At 39.5% G+C, this 14,740-nt stretch overlaps 1 protein-coding gene across 3 annotated transcripts in view; it reads right to left on the reverse strand.

Moving 5' to 3' along the window:
* grid2 (glutamate receptor, ionotropic, delta 2) overlaps positions 1-14,740 on the reverse strand; it is a 438,522-nt gene that overhangs the window by 60,583 nt on the left and 363,199 nt on the right. For all 3 annotated transcript variants that reach the window (XR_004213070.1, XM_031856266.1, XM_031856267.1), the window contains exon 12: positions 1,025-1,163. Coding sequence is in view for 2 of the 3 variants with exons in the window: in XM_031856266.1 (XP_031712126.1) it covers positions 1,025-1,163 (139 nt within the window). In the remaining variant the exon portion in view is untranslated. The remainder of the gene's footprint in view (positions 1-1,024; positions 1,164-14,740) is intronic.

A 14,740-nucleotide genomic window follows, 5' to 3' on the forward strand; every position in this document is an offset into this window, starting at 1 on the left:
CCACTACATTAATGACAGCAAATTTGAGTGAAAAAAGCTAAAAAAAAATAAAGGAAAAGGAAAATAAGTAAATAGATTATTTCCACATAATTTCCAAGAGACACAGAAGTAATTGGAACAAAGGGGAGAAAAACAGAAGAAGAGAGGGTGGAGACAAAAACAAAAAGGAGGTCTGCCAAAGACAGAAAAGAGATGGAAAAGGAGAACAATGTAGAGACAAAGTGACAGGAACAAATGAAGAGACAAATAGTGATGGGATTTAGAGAAATAAATGTTGTTTATTCCAAAGCCAAGCACGATTAACTGTGGCACTGCCGGGCATAGCGGATGCTTCGGCATGCTGATTAGTCCAATGAGAGATGAGGGTTTCCTTGTGCCACCAGGAGAGAAGCAGGCACACACATTATCACAAGGATAGATTAACAGAGGGCAATAATGTGAAGAACATGCAAATAACACTCTCTTCTTACTTTCTTTCACACTCATTCTCTCTCTCTCTCTTTCTCCTGATCTTCCTTACCTTCATCACTGGAAACACACACACACATACACACACACACACACACAACACACAATGATAGATCCAAACTTGAGGCAGACAGGAAATTACTACCCTGCAATGGGGTGAAGGAGGAGGGGAGGAAGGATAGAAAGGATAGGGAAGTAATTGTGTGTATGTGTTGCCTCTCATGCATTACACCTGCCTGGTAGAATGGATTTTCGCACTGAGCAAGAATCAAGCACACTGGGGAAGACCGCAGTGTGTCTGTGTGTGAGAAACAATTAGTCATGCACGCAGAGCTAAACACAAACTCTATGGTGAATAGGTGCGAGTGAACATAAGTGTGTGCGCATAGATGCACGCATGCATACTTTTGTGCTTGTACATTTAGTTCAGGGGTTTCAGTTCTCGTATCACGAAACTAATGTCAAAAGATCTGAGTTTTTCAGAAATCAAAGCCACGGGACTACATTCTGAAGCCAGCGTGGCTGATACCACTGACAAAGTCTGTTGGATACTTACTGTATGGAGTTCTCTATGCGCGAGATGGTGAGGAAGGCTGCTAGGTTAGCGGTATACGAAGAGATGACAATGAGAGCGAACATCCACCAAACGCCCATCATCATCCTTGTAGCTAGAGTGGTGTAGGGTACCTCTCCACCTAGACAGAAAGACAGACAGAAAGAAAGGTAAACTAATGCACTGGAAAAATAGGTGCCACATCAATGCATACAAGCAGATCTTAGCTGCAGGAGAAAAAAGCTGTTAAAACAGCAAAGCACATCCTGAAAGATTATGTTTGGATTAACTGATCTGATCTGATCTGATCTGATCTGATCTGATGCTTTGGCACAGATCTGATCTTCACACAGCTGCATTAAGTGGGAGGCACTGCAGAGAATTCAATCTTTGCTGTTATAGAAAGACATCAAAACAACACATCTTTGAGGTATGATATTATTTATATATTGCGGTAAAGGTGCAGGCTGCATTTAACTCTCTGGAAATGTGTTAATATACAATCAGTCTCAAAAATGCCAGCAGGCATAACTGTTTGGAGAGAAGTTAAAAAACGTAACCTGCCATTGCAATAAACTCTCTAGAGAAACGTCTTGATCAATCTGAACAGAATGTGTAAATGCTTGGCAGGCCCTCCCATTAGGATTTAATGCTGCCTGGAGCACATTACAATAATAAGTGGATTGTCCGTCATAAAACATAAAACCTCTTTATCCCTGTCTTGTGTTAAAACATTGTTTTTGGCCTTGTCCTCTGAAATCTTGTTGTGTTACAGTAAAAAGCTAACTGCCTCGGCTTTCTTTGAGCTTTCAAACATGGCTGTCACTCTAACCCTCGCTAAGAAATAATCCATCTATTTGTGTATTACCCAACAAAGAACAAAGCCCACGTGCATCTCTTGCTTTTTTTTTATTGTGCTCAGGTAGATTGTGGGCTAGCCTTTCTATTCATACACACACATATTATTGCAAGCTTATTGACAATCATGCATACACACATATAGGTGTGCATACCAAATGTACACATTCGCACACAAACATATACAGAGTACTGATTGATTTGCAGCCAGTGAGATCTTCCTCACTGCCTTCATTGAAGCGTGTTAGAAATGAGCCCCATTCATCCTTGTAGCAGGGGTCCACTGTTACATCGACTTAGACCAACAGAAGACACTCTCCTTTCTCCCACTTCCTCTTGTCCAGACTTAATAATATATTTGACACCCACCTAATCCCACGTTCCTTTTATCTCATGCCCCTTCTCATTCTCCATTGTATTTCCTGCTTTTCCCATCTTCCTTTCAGGCCCGTCCTGCATTGCTTACAGCATTTGATTTCATTTAAATGTGTGATCTTGCTCGCTCCTTCTCTCTGGTTTAACAGTATCCTTCTCCAGCAATACATTTGCGGTTGACATCAAGTTTAACCATGAGCCCGAAGGCAGAGTAATGTGTAGTGCTGTACTCTATATATTCAGTTCAAATAATCCCTTTGCATCTTTGCCTCCATTCACAAGTTGCGTAAAACACCAGCCATGCGGCTTTCATCCTTTTATCCAAGATGCTTAGAGGGTTGCGCTCCTGTCGCGCCTGCTGTTACTAAGCAATCAAAACTTGTGCGCTGCGATGACGATGATGAAGTTGCGGTTATTTAGCAGTAAGTCTCACTGACTAAACTAAACAAAGTCAAAACAAAGATAAATGGATTTCCAGCACCGTAAATCCCTCACAGTAGCTTCACTGCTTGATTTGTCTGAGGCAATATGGCCTTTCAACCGGATCTTGTGACATAGTAGTTAGCAAGTCAAATAGTCCGTGGGACAGATGGTAGAGATCTAGCTAACCCTGCACTAAAATTAACTTCTTCTCTAAATAGTTACAGATTCAAATTTACAGAAGAAAGAAGAGATCTGCCGGCTGTGATTGGTTGGATACAACACGCAGCAACATTATTTGAAATAGTTTTCAGAGAAAGATAATAGAAATACAGGCAAAAAATGTAAACATAATAAATATGTTAATAATGTATTTGATAATGTTCATGTAGTTAACTATTGATGAGAAATTACAGCAGATATTCCAACTTTGTTTCCAAAAGTGTCCAAATATGTGCCAAACCATGACTTCAAAATCTTGGACTTCAATAGCTTCTTAAATATGACCTTTGTGAATTATTCCACCTGCAGAAGGGTCATATTTGAGGATATGGGGCTTCATACCAGTAATATCCGTGGAAGACCAATTAACTTACCAGAAAGAAAAACAAAGGAAAAAAAAGTATTTTCATGTTGATTTCTGGCTGCAGAAGTGACTTTTATAAAAATATTTAACACAGCTGGAAAAATTACATCTGAATGTCTCAAAATGTGTAGCTGGTAAGACTTTGGTTCTTTTCAATGTTTTATAGATGCACTCTGTCCCTGGACAATGTTTAAATCAAATCAAGAGCAACTACAACAGACTTTTTGAAAAGGTCATTTTGTGTGTGCATGTGTGTGTGTTTGTGAGAGAGAGAGAGTGAGAGAGAGAGACGGAGAGAGGTAACCTATTATATAAAAACGTGGATTTATGACGCTCAATAAAACTAACCTAAGAGAACATTGACAGTTGGGTTGAAAAGGCCCTTGAAATGGTTTACTTGAAGACTGGTCTGGCATTGATTTTTAAAGTGCCAAAATGTCAGAAACGTCCAGTTTACTATGGACTCAGATATCAGCTCTAGGATTGTTGATAAAATAGTGTGGACAATAGTTAATGTTCCTGTCATGCTGTCAGTGTCTGTCTCACTCTATGCTCAAGTTAGTCAACACAAAAGATAGATCTTTTCTTGGTGCAATTCTTTACCTTTCAATAACTACTGTTTGCCATTTAGGTGAGCCATAGTCAGCATCACAAAAAGACTAAATCTTCATGGAGAAAGCTGAGCTAAAGGGCCCCTACCTTGGAAGTTAAAACCAAATATCCATAGTGGTGCAGTATAGTGACATCTTCCTTTTGTCAAATAAATGACAAATATCCAATATATGAAATATCCACTTACAGTCACGCATCACTGATCTCCTAAAACCATTGTACTGTCAAACAGGGCATTGTGCTATCAACCCATCTCTTATATTGTCCTACATACTGTGCTCTTTTAAAACTCTTTCATTCAGAGGAATATACTCAGATGAATGTCACCATTGAGGGAGAAAAGCGGCAGTCAGCGACCCTTCAAGTTGGTGAGCAATTGAGTCATTAGTATGCATTCATGCATGTGTACCTTTTGTATCTTTTCAAAAAACATAATTTCCCAGAAGTGACTACAACAGCACAATGAGAGCATGCCGTGTATTAGAAGTCTGTGACTGAGCAGCCCTCAAGGCCACGCTGCTACTTACACACAACCTGAGCATTGTCTGAACTCACTGCAGCATTCACAGTGACCCGGTGACATTGCCATCTTTAAAATAACATGCTTTCAGAATAGGCCCAGAAATCTTATTGGCTATTAAAGGAGTGATGACCTCTAAAACCTGAACCATCAGATCACTCAACAGATAAAAGGTGATTGTTTTGACAACGGTCAGCATGCGTTGTAGCTTCAGTGAAGCTAAAAGAAGGCAATGGTGACTCTTCTCCATAGGACTTAGAATAAGTGTTGCTATGGTTGCATTCCTGAAAAAAAAAGTTAGCATGTGTGTATGTCTGTGGATTCGAGTGGAGGCATTGCTAGCATGAGCAGCTTTTGTAGATGCCGGCTTCAAAGGCACCCCATTGTGTCCCCTCCACTGTCCATTCTTGCCATAATGTCTCTCCATGCTTCCCCTCTCTTTCTCTACTCTGCTCCCCTGTAGCTGCGGGCAAACAACATTTCTCCATTTCTCACGACAGCACTCGAAAGGAGGAATCAAAAAAAGTGTTGCTGTGTCTAAACTTTCAAATGTATTTTTCTTGACCTTCAGATCTCCATTAGTCTTCATTTGCCTCTCTACTATTAGCAGACTTTCTTCCTGTCTGCCTTCTTTTTTGACTGAGTGACTGGATTGCTGGATGTCTACATAACAGATTGGTTTATTAGATGTGGCAGGCAGCCTGGCTGTGTGACAGACCTGCTTTCTTTCACTCCTGTTTATTTCTTTTGACTGTGAGCTGTACATGTTTCTTTTAACAGCAGTCATGAGATTATCGTCTTTTTTTTAAGTCATCAAATATCTTTTATTAGTGATGCTGTGTTCAAAATAAATATGGTTACATACAAACATGTAACAGCTGTCCGTCCAGTGCCACTACACCACTACACAAACTGCACCAGTCTCCAACTCTTGGCCTGCTAAGCAGTTTGGCAAGTAATTAGTCCTTCAACCTCTTTCTAATCCTCTCATTTTTTATTAAAAGATTCTCTCAGACATTCCCTCTATCTCCTGTTTCATTTTCATCTCCTATCTCCCTGCCTTTTGGCTCATGTAGCTAAATGAACACACAAACACAGATGAGTGTGTTACTGAGTCACAAAGACAAAAAAGAACAAGTTAGAGAATAAAATTGACAAATTGGAGGGAAAAAAAGAAAGTAAAATCTTGTGATGTTCAAAAATGATAATGGTTTTGAGATTTAATCTGAATTAACTTGTTTCAACCAAATTACCATGATACAGGTATCAGAGTAATGCAGTTTATAGGATGAAGCGTATTACTGAGAGCATTTCATTTTTCTTGATGGTAATCCCACAGTGTTAAAACCATGTCGTGAAATCCGGGGAAAAGTGAAGCCAATGTGGAAGTGCCTTAAACCTGCATTCTTTCTAATGACCAGCAGGGGCTGACTCCTCTCGCAAAAAGAAGTGTGATTGTATAGAAGTCTATGAGAAAATGACCCTACTTCTCACTTGCATTATTACCTCAGTAAGCATTGTAAACATGAGTTTATGTTTTCAATCTCTAGCTTCAGTCTTCTTCAATATACCATGATGTCTTTGTTACTTTTGACTCTTTAAGTTGAGTCTGCACTTGATCCGGGTTAGTGATCAGGGTTAGCCTTCTGGTAATGATCTTTCAATTGTATTGTGAGGAACTACAAATCCTAGCATATTCTACATTATGACTCCTCGTCATAGTTTTTTGATTACTGGCATTTCTCGGTTAAGTTAAGGCCAAAAAAAAGTCTTACAGTGGCAACAATCTATCATTATGTATTTATCAGTTTGTTGGTTTGGTATTTCTTGTGTGCATAAAATGACTCAATTAGATTAGCATTTATCAGATTTTTATAAATGGATCACCTGCTACAGCTTTCCAGTATATAATCGTACACTAATGGAGAGGTGTATCTTCTCTGTCAGGAAAACATCCACATTTGAGTGTAAATGAGACAAAGGGGGTCAACTGCTGGAAGAAGTGGCTGGACAAATTGGTGATAAGGACTAGCTAGCTCTGTTATTCTGCATGGCCTATAGGCAATGGCCGCTACCCTCTTCACTGCGTGCTGTCAATGTCAACAAGCACCTTGAGTCACTAGTTTATTGTGCTGAAGTGTGGTGAGAGGTGCTTGAGGCGTCCACTTGGGCAGACTTGTCGCTTTGTAATCTGATTCTACAACTGCATCAGCCGCAACGTGTTTTAATAATAACTCCCTCAGGCTCTCTCTGCTCTCCTTTCTACAACTTTCTACAACTTTAGACAGCGAGGAGGGTTCCTGGTGTCTGTCCACGAATCCACTTCTATCAAATCCACCATCATATTTTAAAATCTACATTCCCGCTGCCAACTGTTCCGAGGCTCCACTTCAAAGTTACAGTATCACACTCCAGTTATTCTTGGATGAAAGAAGACTAGAGCAGTTCATTAGAGCTTTTTCAAATGAGGAAAGGAGAGTTGGAATATATTCAGCTGATGTCAGCTCCCAGTTGGAATAACTGCAAACTTGCCACAAAGTGATGTAACTGTTTTTTTTTTGTTTTTTTTACTACAATTCGGACAATTTTATTCTTTGACAGCCCTGAAAAGTGTCTTGCTAAAGGACATTTTGGCAGAGTTGTACAGTGATAGATTCACAACAAACAAGGTGATAAACCACTTACAGGTTGGTCTTTGTGAGCATCAGGCAAGACCATAGTGTTGGCATAATGTGTTCACATTAAGTATAAATCAGAAGCAGACATGTCAAAAAAGATTTGAAATCGCAGGTTCTATCTTGAAAGCTGAATCACAAAACCAATTCTATAGATCCAGGACGCATAAGAGCTGGGTGAAGTGAAATGTAAATCGCAAGCCTCTCAGTCAGGGACATTAGTCATCTTATATGTTTAAACCAATCCCAGCGGTGGCTGAACATGCTGGCTTCTCGAGAACAAAGTATCAAAGAATGTGCGGAGGACTTTTAGGCTGAATTTACATTTCTTGAGATATTGAATTCCTGGTCATGTCATAGAGTTTTTTCCATTGCACATTTCTATTTGTAACTCAATGATCCATACAGAAGCAGTTACTGACAGCTGCTGTCTAGCTACAATGAAATTGGAACAATTCAAAAAGGGGGTTTCATACAGGCTACTAAAGCAGTGGCGGATGACGAATACAGTTCTGCTATCTATTGTTCATTCATTATTCTTTAGCTTTACACAGGCTGCTTTCCTTTACTTTTCACTGCAATCTTGCTATGGTCACATTTAACTACCATTTAACTTTACTAAGTATTCTAATGCCAATCGAACTAATTAAATCCAAGAATGTTCAGTCATCATTCTTCTTTAGTTCTTTAGGTATAAACATGCATACCAGGCAAACAGCAGTTCATGGTCAGGAACCAACACGTGGTAGCGCTGCTGTCAGAGAGTCCTCTGTGATGGTATAGTGAGGCTCTTATTTAAAACACAAAACACAAGCCCTTTGCTAAACAGTTACCACATGTTCCAAAATGTCTTCTGCTGTCTAAAGAACCTCACACAATATCCTTTGCCAATAACGCAATTCATAAAACAGCAGGTCTTTATATATTTTGTTGGTAAAACATTCAAGACAGCTTTTCACTCAGAGTTCTGTGAAGATGGTTTCCCAGAGCCTTTCGTCTTAAAGCAAAACTAATGATGCCGACAGCCTTTCAAACTCTACAAAGACAGGAGGCTGTTCAAAGCAACAGCATCTCATTAAAGAAACGACTTCTTATCAAAGACCGAAAATATTCCATCAAAAGTCGAAAGTTAAATATGCTTACTCATATGCTATGATCACGTTGTATAACTTGTCTAATTTGAGTGAAAGGGGCAGAAAGAACATAGAAACTGAAGAAATAAGATGTTTTACACATGTGCACAAGAACACCTGTTTTAAGTTATAACCCTGTTAGAGTCACTTGAAGTCGAGAAAAACACATTTTTCTTTCAAATCTGGATCAAAACTGAACCTATTATCTGTGCTTTACCCTTATCTCTAATATCTGCAATTATGAGTTATGTAATTAACGCTTTCTCCAGGCAACATAATAATACAAAGGTGTACATACATGACACTGATTATATCAAACTGTTAGTGATAACCAGGTTTCTGAGCGCATTCAGGCTCAGGTTCCAGCCAAAATAAATAGCAATAATCCTCTTTATCGACAGTATTACCACATGAATGATTTTAAATTGTAGGACAGGATGCCACAGAATCTAGAAGAGTCCTGTTCAGAAAACATTTTGGGACAGTCTGAATGGTCTGACAATGATAGAACTTGTGTTAATCAAAATGTAGTCTGCACTTTGGTTGCTATTGATTTCTTTTCGTTTGAGTCGACAAACTCAGAAGCTTCACGAGGTAAACGGAATCAAAGCTAAACACAAAAAGCACATAAACATGAACATATGTCTTTGGTGAAATAAACAGGGACAGCCGGAAACACAAGTAAAAAAATGAGTCCGTTACAGGAGCTGTTGTTTCCTGCAGGATTGGAGCACAAAATGATTCTATGACTCAAACTCATCTGCATCAAACACCTACACTGTGTGTCTCCGCCTGCCTCCCTCTCTCACTTCACTCCCCCTCTCCTCTACTGCCCCCCCCCCCCCCCCCCCCCATCCTTGTTGACACGCTGCAGTTAAATGTAGCCCCAGATGAGAGCAGCTTTGGAACCAGCAGTGCAGCGGGCACATCCAGTAGGAATTTATATGTATGAGGTTTTCTTGCAAAGCTTCAAATCTCACCACTAAGAAAGCACCTCCTCTACCTCCGGCCCGTCTGATGAATCGCAGGAATCATTATTTATTTTTTACCGTCCATTTCTCCCTCGAGCACCCGAATCACTCTCGACTGACGGTGTCCCGTGATTATGAACAACTTGGGAAAGACATGTTACGGCGGTGGGGCCAGGGTGACGAGGGAAAGAGTGAGAGAATAGAAGGAGGGAGGAGGTGCATCGCTCTTCCAGCACCTCTCCTGCTCTCCAAGCTCTCCATTGTACATGTGCTTCCCTCTAATACCCCTGGCTATCAGCCAGAGCGAAGAGGGATTTTCCATGTGGTTGGCAATTTTTTTCAAGCCATCAAGCGCCGCCATTTATAAGGATCCAGCAGGCCAGTAATGTTGTGGATTTGAGCGAAGATGCATGAAGTATACGATTCGGAGATGAACATAATGCTATCTCTTTTCCCAGCATGCTCTCTGATTTCCTGTGAGAACCTCCGACCGTCATCAAAACATGATGGCATATAAATATATTAGTGTAGAATGATAAACAAATTACATATTCACAAGTTATGTGTGTGTTTCTGAGTGTTTGCTATTAAAATAGTTTTAGGGGCTTTGCTTGGATTAAGATGAGAGGTGTGAAGAAAGAAAGGGAATGTTTAAAAGGGGAGAGGCAAATAAAATGGCAGTATTCACATCACCCCATTCCTTTTTTTGTTTGCTGACATTTGTCAACGTCTAATATTCATTAGACAATCGATTGTATATTCTGCTGTATTCTACCAACTTAGAAAGTTGATAAGGGACGATTATGTTAAGTCTTCAGCTCTTATAACTTCTGACTCTTTACATGTCTCTCTCCAACAGCAAGAAGACTTTTAATAAAAGGAGATTTAAACTGATATATGACTCAAGTCATTGGAAATGTTGATTGTGACAGGAGAGGTCTTGATTAGACTCAGCATAACAAATACAAAATACAATCAGCAACTTGGCAACCAAATGTGGTCATCAACTTTTCCCAGAATTGTTTATTTTTTTTTTTTAACTTTTTCAATCAACATTTCAGCTGACAAAGTATGCAGCACATTTCTTCTGTTTGCACATAAAGCTCATTAAAATACAATAAATCAATATTATTTACATTTTCATTTAATTCGCAGTGTATCTGGTGCAATATACTGTATATACTGCACCAGATATACTGTAGCTAAAAGCTCATTCTCACGCGTGATCCCAGAGCGGCGCGGAGCTCGACGCACCGCTCAGAGGCGAGCCGGTTAATTTCTCTGTGTGCAAATCTCACATAAAGAGAATAAATCCATATGATTTAGTATATAAATCATTTCCCTTTAGTTCTAAGTGTAACATGTGCTGAAAGAGTGTTGGTATTATGGTAATTGCTTCAATAAAGTTATAAATATTCATGGTTGACATATTAATATTTCATATTGGCAATGATTCACCTCTGATGTTGACAAATTGCTCTGGACTCTGTTGGTGGTGACGTGCTCTACATGCACACACTCATCTCTACTAACAGTAACATACTGAATACACATGTGTATATGTTTATGCATACACGAGAGGCATGTACACACACACATTACGCAGACAAACACGTGCATACACAATGAAAGTCAGTTGAGCAAAAAGGTTGAACACTGATTTCAGCACAATACTAAACAAAGCAGGAATCTAACACTGAAGATTACAACTAACTATTTTAATTTTCAATATATTTGCATATGAAGTTTCTTGGGAATTGAACACAGGAGATCAAAGGGAAGAGAGAGACAATTTGAGTGTGGGGAAGGAAGAGGGTCAGAGAGAGACCGCCAAACTGGCCAGAAGACCAAACCAGAGATCATCTAAATGGAGTCAATGAGGCCTGCGTGCATGTGCATGCGTGTGTGTGTGTGTGTGTGTGTGTGTTACACAAGTGTTTGATCTAGTTGTATGCTGGGCAAACATCCCACATCATTACTTCACGACGAAGATGTTATATATATTTTTAGTCACCTGCTAACTCGTACCTGATGTGCAGAAAAACATCCCCGAACTAAATACAAACTGAGGATCTCTGTTTGCTTGTCCGTGCACAATTAGGAAATTACATCTTTACAAATGAGTAAATCGTCCGATAACCTTGAAGTCTGACTTTTGTTGTTGTTTAAACAAGTGGATGTGTGCGGCATTGTCACTGGTTAGATCCACTTTCTCTGGATTTAGGAAAATATTTATCTATATCTGAAAGTAATAAAAATAAACAAAAAAAAACAAAAAAAACTGAAAGAAACACTAAGTTCGACATGAAATCAAAACTCTTACTGACTATAGAAAACAAAACAGTTCGGTTATACAGACTCTAACTATATGAGAAGAAAGATAACAGTAATTGTAAAAGTTGTGACTTTTTGGCAATTCAATTTAGAAAATAAAATCTAAATGAAATGCTGATTGCTTCACTGCAGAACTTTTAAATATGCCAACATCTTCTCTTTTTCATTTTATTAATATTTAATGCATTTGATGAAAAACGTCTCATCACAAAAAGATAAAAAAACTATATGTGTTATTATTTTTGGTGGCTGTTTTTTTCTGATAAGTGTCACCTTGCCCCTGCATTCTCTTCTGAGAAATGTTTGTCTCTTCTCGGAATTTCAACTCCCTGTCAATCCGTACTTAAAAGAACAAAGAACATTCTGAATTTTGAGCGTAATATGTCTTCAACTGTATCTTTGCAGAGTCGACATGTTCAGATCATGCTTTAGTTGAAACCCCATAAGAGTTCAATGTGCGTAATAAGAATATGAGCTACTATGAGTTCAACTTGAAAAAAAAAATATTAAATGATATTTAAATTGTACAGAATCACCCTTAAGGGCAACGCTGAAACGGGGTTCTGTACTCACTGCGCTTAGCTCGTGGAAGTCGGCTCAATTTCACAAAAAGGGAGCAAATTAAAAGATTGAAATGCAAATTATTCCCCCACTTAGCTACGCTTTGGAGTGTGCTCACCATGCACATATCAGCTATGTCTGCATGAGTGTGAGAGGGTCACAGTGTGTGCAAAGCAGAGAAAGGCTCTTTGTGCTTATGCCTACATGTTGTATATATCTGTGTGTGTGTGTGTGTGTGTGTGTGTGTGTGTGTGTGTGTGTCTGTGAATTCTGCGGAAACAGATACCACTATATTTCATTTCACCTTCCTTGTCCCTATGGGAGTTCATGTTGTATAGTTCATCTGGACAAAAAGAAGAGGGGGGAGTGTGTTGATGGCCTTTTGCAGATGACTACATCTGGGAAAGTCAGTAGAGGGAAAGTCAGTAGTGCACAGACAGCAGCACACTGTAGCCAAACAACCACATTTACTCAACCTCTCACCATAACAGGCACACACACTGTTCCAGTATTTGGAGCCATAAGACAACATGAACTCGAACTTCAGAATGAAGTGTCTCCTATCACAGATGTTTGGGTGTTGCGTTGGGTTTGTGCTGTATTCAAATGTAATTTATTAAAAAATGACAATGGTCTGAATAAATGTGTGTAAATGGTGCAAGAAGCACGCACCGCGTCAGTAGAAAGGAGACCGAGATCCTATGAATTGCATTTGTAAACTTTGGAGGGAACGTTGGAAAATATCACAGTATTCTGGGAAATTCTTCATCGTGGGAAAAGTATGATCCGTTTTTGATTTGACTCACTAGCCATTTGTCTGGCCAACACTGGAAAAATGCAATGTTGAGCTAAAAGGCTAGACGAACAGGTTAGGCAGATGGTTTATTATTGTGAGATGCTACAGTGTCGTATGATGGTTGTAGGCTGTCATTCGTGTGGTGCTATGGCTAAACATGTAGCCCAAGACATATTGAATATTGGCATTTATAAGTGAATTGTGTTTTTCGCTGGTTGGCCAGGTTCACAGATTATTTCTTATTAGCGAGAACCCTTTAAGTGTCTCACCAAAACCCACATATTATGCTCCTTAATGACGGAATAACTAAAGGTGCTTTCACACCAAACCTGTTTGGTTTGATGAAAACAAAAAGTTCACCTTTGGCTGGATAGTACGGTTTGTTTGGGCTGGTGTGAAAGCTGTTAATGAAGCCCCAGTGCTGACCAAACAACCAGACCGAGACCGCTCAAGTGCTCTTTGTGACACCAAAGAACACACATCAGAAGTATTAAAGTGCTGCATAAACTTCTGTCAGTCCCTGGAATGTAAATTCCCCACGTGGGTCCTGATGATGCACAATGACCATCGCCAAAACCGTCCAATCAACGAGTTACCTGTCAGTCTGTTTAACTAAAAATCAGTGTGAACAGAAACAGAACTAGTCCTAAAATGAGACAATGCATCATTTTCTCCTTTGGTTCGGACCAAATGAAACAAACTACAGGTGTCAAAGCACCCTAAAATATACATCAGGTTTGGGCCAGGTTATTCTTTAAGACTTGGGTCTTAAAAGAGAGATTTAAAAGAAGGAATATCAAACAGTTGCAACACTAGCCTCTATGGCTTGAAATGAATAAGTCTCTTTGTACATTTTGATTTGTGTGAGCTCAAGTTGCACAACATTACACTGGCTTACAAAATCCCTTGTGTACAAAGAAGTCCTGACAAGTTTACTCAATTTTAGGTCAAACTGACTAAATATATCATTTGACAAAATTATTATACACTTAAAATTATACACACTATTTTCAACTCACACACACTCACAAAGGTGTGTTTATGTGTCTGCCCTTCAGAGACACTCTGACCAACTTGCTGCATCATCGCTTGTAAACATTCATTAAAACTGGCTGCTTTTTGGCTCTGCAGAGCTTTTTTCTTATTCCCTGGAATGAATGAAGGTGGAGCAGCCAGTGAAGTTCCAGACTGCACTGGGCCAAGTGTGGAGACTGCCGATAAACCCCTGGCCTTTTTCTCTGCGAGTGTGTGTCTGCATCTGCATGTGTGTATGGCTTAGTGTGGTGACTTCCTAATGCCCTCCCAGAACGGCTGGGGTAAGAGTACTGCTCTGACTCTGCGTGTTGTGTGTGTGTGTGTGTGTGTGTGTGTGCCATATGCAGAAACTGCTTGACATTGTACTTATTACAGAAACACTCGTTTATCCTCCTTTCTTCAAGCCTCATCAGCACTTTTGCTTCCTTTTCACAGTTGAAAGGAACACAAAAATGATGGAGTCAGCAGAATTTTCTTTGAGCTTATTTACAGGCTGTGTTTCCCTGCTCGCCTCCTATATATGGATCAATACAATCTGTGTATAGTTTAAGGGCTACAACAGGGGGACGTCAAGGCTGTCTGTGTGCGAATGTGTTTGCGTTCTCGTGGCATTGCTGTTTATGTATATGCTTATTTCTTTAAGGTAAAAGTAAGGACTCTCCCTGCGGAAAGAGAGAACATTTCACACACTGGTGTGCAGCCATAATGTCTGAAGGTTGTTTAAAAAGTGATGATGAACGAAAGTATGTATTCAAATCTCACCCTAGCAGTATTCATGGGAAAATACAACACATTAGGAACAGGAAACTTTTATGGTACTGTCCATTCTGTAAGGCACAAGTT

Source organism: Anarrhichthys ocellatus, unplaced genomic scaffold (assembly GCF_004355925.1).
Source record: "Anarrhichthys ocellatus isolate YVR2014 unplaced genomic scaffold, GSC_Weel_1.0 scaffold17, whole genome shotgun sequence".
Classification (NCBI taxonomy): Eukaryota; Metazoa; Chordata; class Actinopteri; order Perciformes; family Anarhichadidae; genus Anarrhichthys; species Anarrhichthys ocellatus.